We start from the raw sequence: 2,500 nt of genomic DNA on the forward strand, positions 1-2,500 counted from the left end.
TCCTTCTGCCTCCCTTTCCACTCATCTCTCTTTCCACTTGTCTCTCTCTCTCCCTCTTTCATCCCTCTCTTTCTCTGGCCCTTATTTCCCACCTTGAGGCTCTTTAAGAATGCCAAACTCATCTGTTTAATACAGGGACACCATGCTTTATTAGTTTGCTCTATGTCATGAAACTTGTGTTTGTGACCTCAGCCGCCTTATGTAATCTCTACACTAACACTAACACTAACGTTAACTCTCTCTGCTTCACTCAGTAAAACTCTCTACACTAACACTAACGTTAACTCTCTCTGTTTCACTCACTAAAACTCTCTACACTAACACTAACGTTAACTCTCTCTGCTTCACTCAGTAAAACTCTCTACACTAACACTAACACTAACTCTCCCTCTCTCTGCACTCAGTAAAACTCTCTACACTAACACTAATGTTAACTCTCTCTGCTTCACTCAGTAAAACTCTCTACACTAACACTAACACTAACGTTAACTCTCTCTGCTTCACTCAGTAAAACTCTCTACATTAACACTAACACTAATTCTCCCTCTCTCTGTTTCACTCAGTAAAACTCTCTACACTAACACTCACACAGAACTCTGTCTGTGACCTCACTAGCCTTATGTAATCTCTACATTAACACTAACTCTCCCTCTCTCTGCTTCACTCAGTAAAACTCTCTACACTAACACTAACGTTAACTCTCTCTGCTTCACTCAGTAAAACTCTCTACACTAACACTAACGTTAACTCTCTCTCTGCTTCACTCAGTAGAACTTTCTACACTAACACTCACACAGAACTCTGTCTGTGACCTCACTAGCCTTATGTAATCTCTACACTAACACTAACGTTAACTCTCTCTGCTTCACTCAGTAAAACTCTCTACACTAACACTAACACTAACTCTCCCTCTCTGCTTCACTCAGTAAAACTCTCTACACTAACGCTAACGTTAACTCTCTCTGCTTCACTCAGTAGAACTTTCTACACTAACACTCACACAGAACTCTGAGTCTGTGACCTCACTAGCCTTATGTAATCTCTACACTAACACTAACGTTAACTCTCTCTGCTGCACTCAGTAAAACTCTCTACACTAACACTAACTCTCCCTCTCTCTGCTTCACTCAGTAGAACTTTCTACACTAACACTAATGTTAACTCTCTCTGCTTCACTCAGTAAAACTTTCTACACTTACACCCACACAGAACTCTGAGTCTGTGACCTCACTAGCCTTATGTAATCTCTACACTAACACTAACTCTCCCTCTCTCTGTTTCACTCAGTAAAACTCTCTACACTAACACTAACGTTAACTCTCTCTGCTTCACTCAGTAAAACTCTCTACACTAACACTAACGTTAACTCTCTCTGCTTCACTCAGTAAAACTTTCTACACTAACACTCACACAGAACTCTGAGTCTGTGACCTCACTAGCCTTATGTAATCTCTACACTAACACTAACTCTCCCTCTCTCTGCTTCACTCAGTAAAACTCTGCTTACCCTCTGGGGCTCTTTGGGAGTTTGCCAGAGACTTTGTTGTGTCTGTCGGGGTTGCGTTCATTACTGCTACCAAAGCTTTGTGTGTGTGTATGTGTGTGCGTGTGTGTGTATGTGTGTGCGTGTTTGCCTTTGTCATCTCCTGTGCCCCTCAGCACAGCATGTGCAAGTGTGTGTGTGTGTGTGTTAACTCGAGGCTTTGTGTGCTTTTATATAGCAGGGACTGTGGGTGTTTTGTGGGTAAACAGGGTTTGGATAGGAGTGTGTGTTGTGGTGTGTGTGTGTGTGTGTGTGTGTGTGTGTGTGTGTGTGTGTGTGTGTGTGTGTGTGTGTGTGTGTGTGTGTGTGTTGTGGTGTCAGCTGTCTTCACATCTCCTTTTGCCTCCCTGTGCTGAAAACATCTCTGACAGCCGCTTGACAGCTTTACCTTTAAGCAGCCTCACAGATCACTCTCGAAATATGTTAACAGTGTGTGTGTGTGTGTGTGTGTGTGTGTGTGTGTGTGTGTGTGTGTGTGTGTGTGTGTGTGTTTTTGTCTTTTCTTGCAGGGAGCCAATGGAGCTAAAGGCGAAAAGGTACATCTGTCACCTCAGTTGGGTTGATTTGAAAAGTCATTGCATAAGCGTGTGTGTTTGTGTGTGTGTAAGTATGAGATGGATGTGTGTATAAGTATATGGGTTGTAGTATGGTATGTTTTCTTGTTGTGGCTATGTCGGTCTATGTGTGGTGTGTTTTTTGTTGTGTGTGTGTGTGTGAGGGGGGGGGGGGGGGGGGGGGGGTTATTGTGTAAATGTGAGGTATTGTTCTGTGTGTGGGTGTTTATATCTGTATGTGTGTGTGGCCCTTGTTGCTGATGTCATTCGATGGTCCAAGCCGCAGGGCACAGGCTGAGTGTAGAGGAGTCTGACAGCGGGGCTCTTCTCTAGCTTAGTGTGTGTGTGTGTGAGTGTGTGTGTGTATTAGTGTGTTTGTGTGTGTGTTGTGTGGTAGCCGTGT

The 2,500-nt window shown here is 43.6% G+C and overlaps 1 protein-coding gene across 8 annotated transcripts in view; it reads left to right on the plus strand.

The window, feature by feature from the left end:
* Nucleotides 1–2,500, plus strand: part of col16a1 (collagen, type XVI, alpha 1) — a 77,492-nt gene that overhangs the window by 29,461 nt on the left and 45,531 nt on the right. For all 8 annotated transcript variants that reach the window (XM_031586320.2, XM_031586329.2, XM_031586321.2 and 5 more), the window contains one exon: nt 2,053–2,079. In XM_031586320.2, the coding sequence (XP_031442180.1) occupies nt 2,053–2,079 (27 nt within the window). The remainder of the gene's footprint in view (nt 1–2,052; nt 2,080–2,500) is intronic.

This window comes from Clupea harengus, chromosome 19 (assembly GCF_900700415.2).
Source record: "Clupea harengus chromosome 19, Ch_v2.0.2, whole genome shotgun sequence".
NCBI classification, from domain to species: domain Eukaryota; kingdom Metazoa; phylum Chordata; class Actinopteri; order Clupeiformes; family Clupeidae; genus Clupea; species Clupea harengus.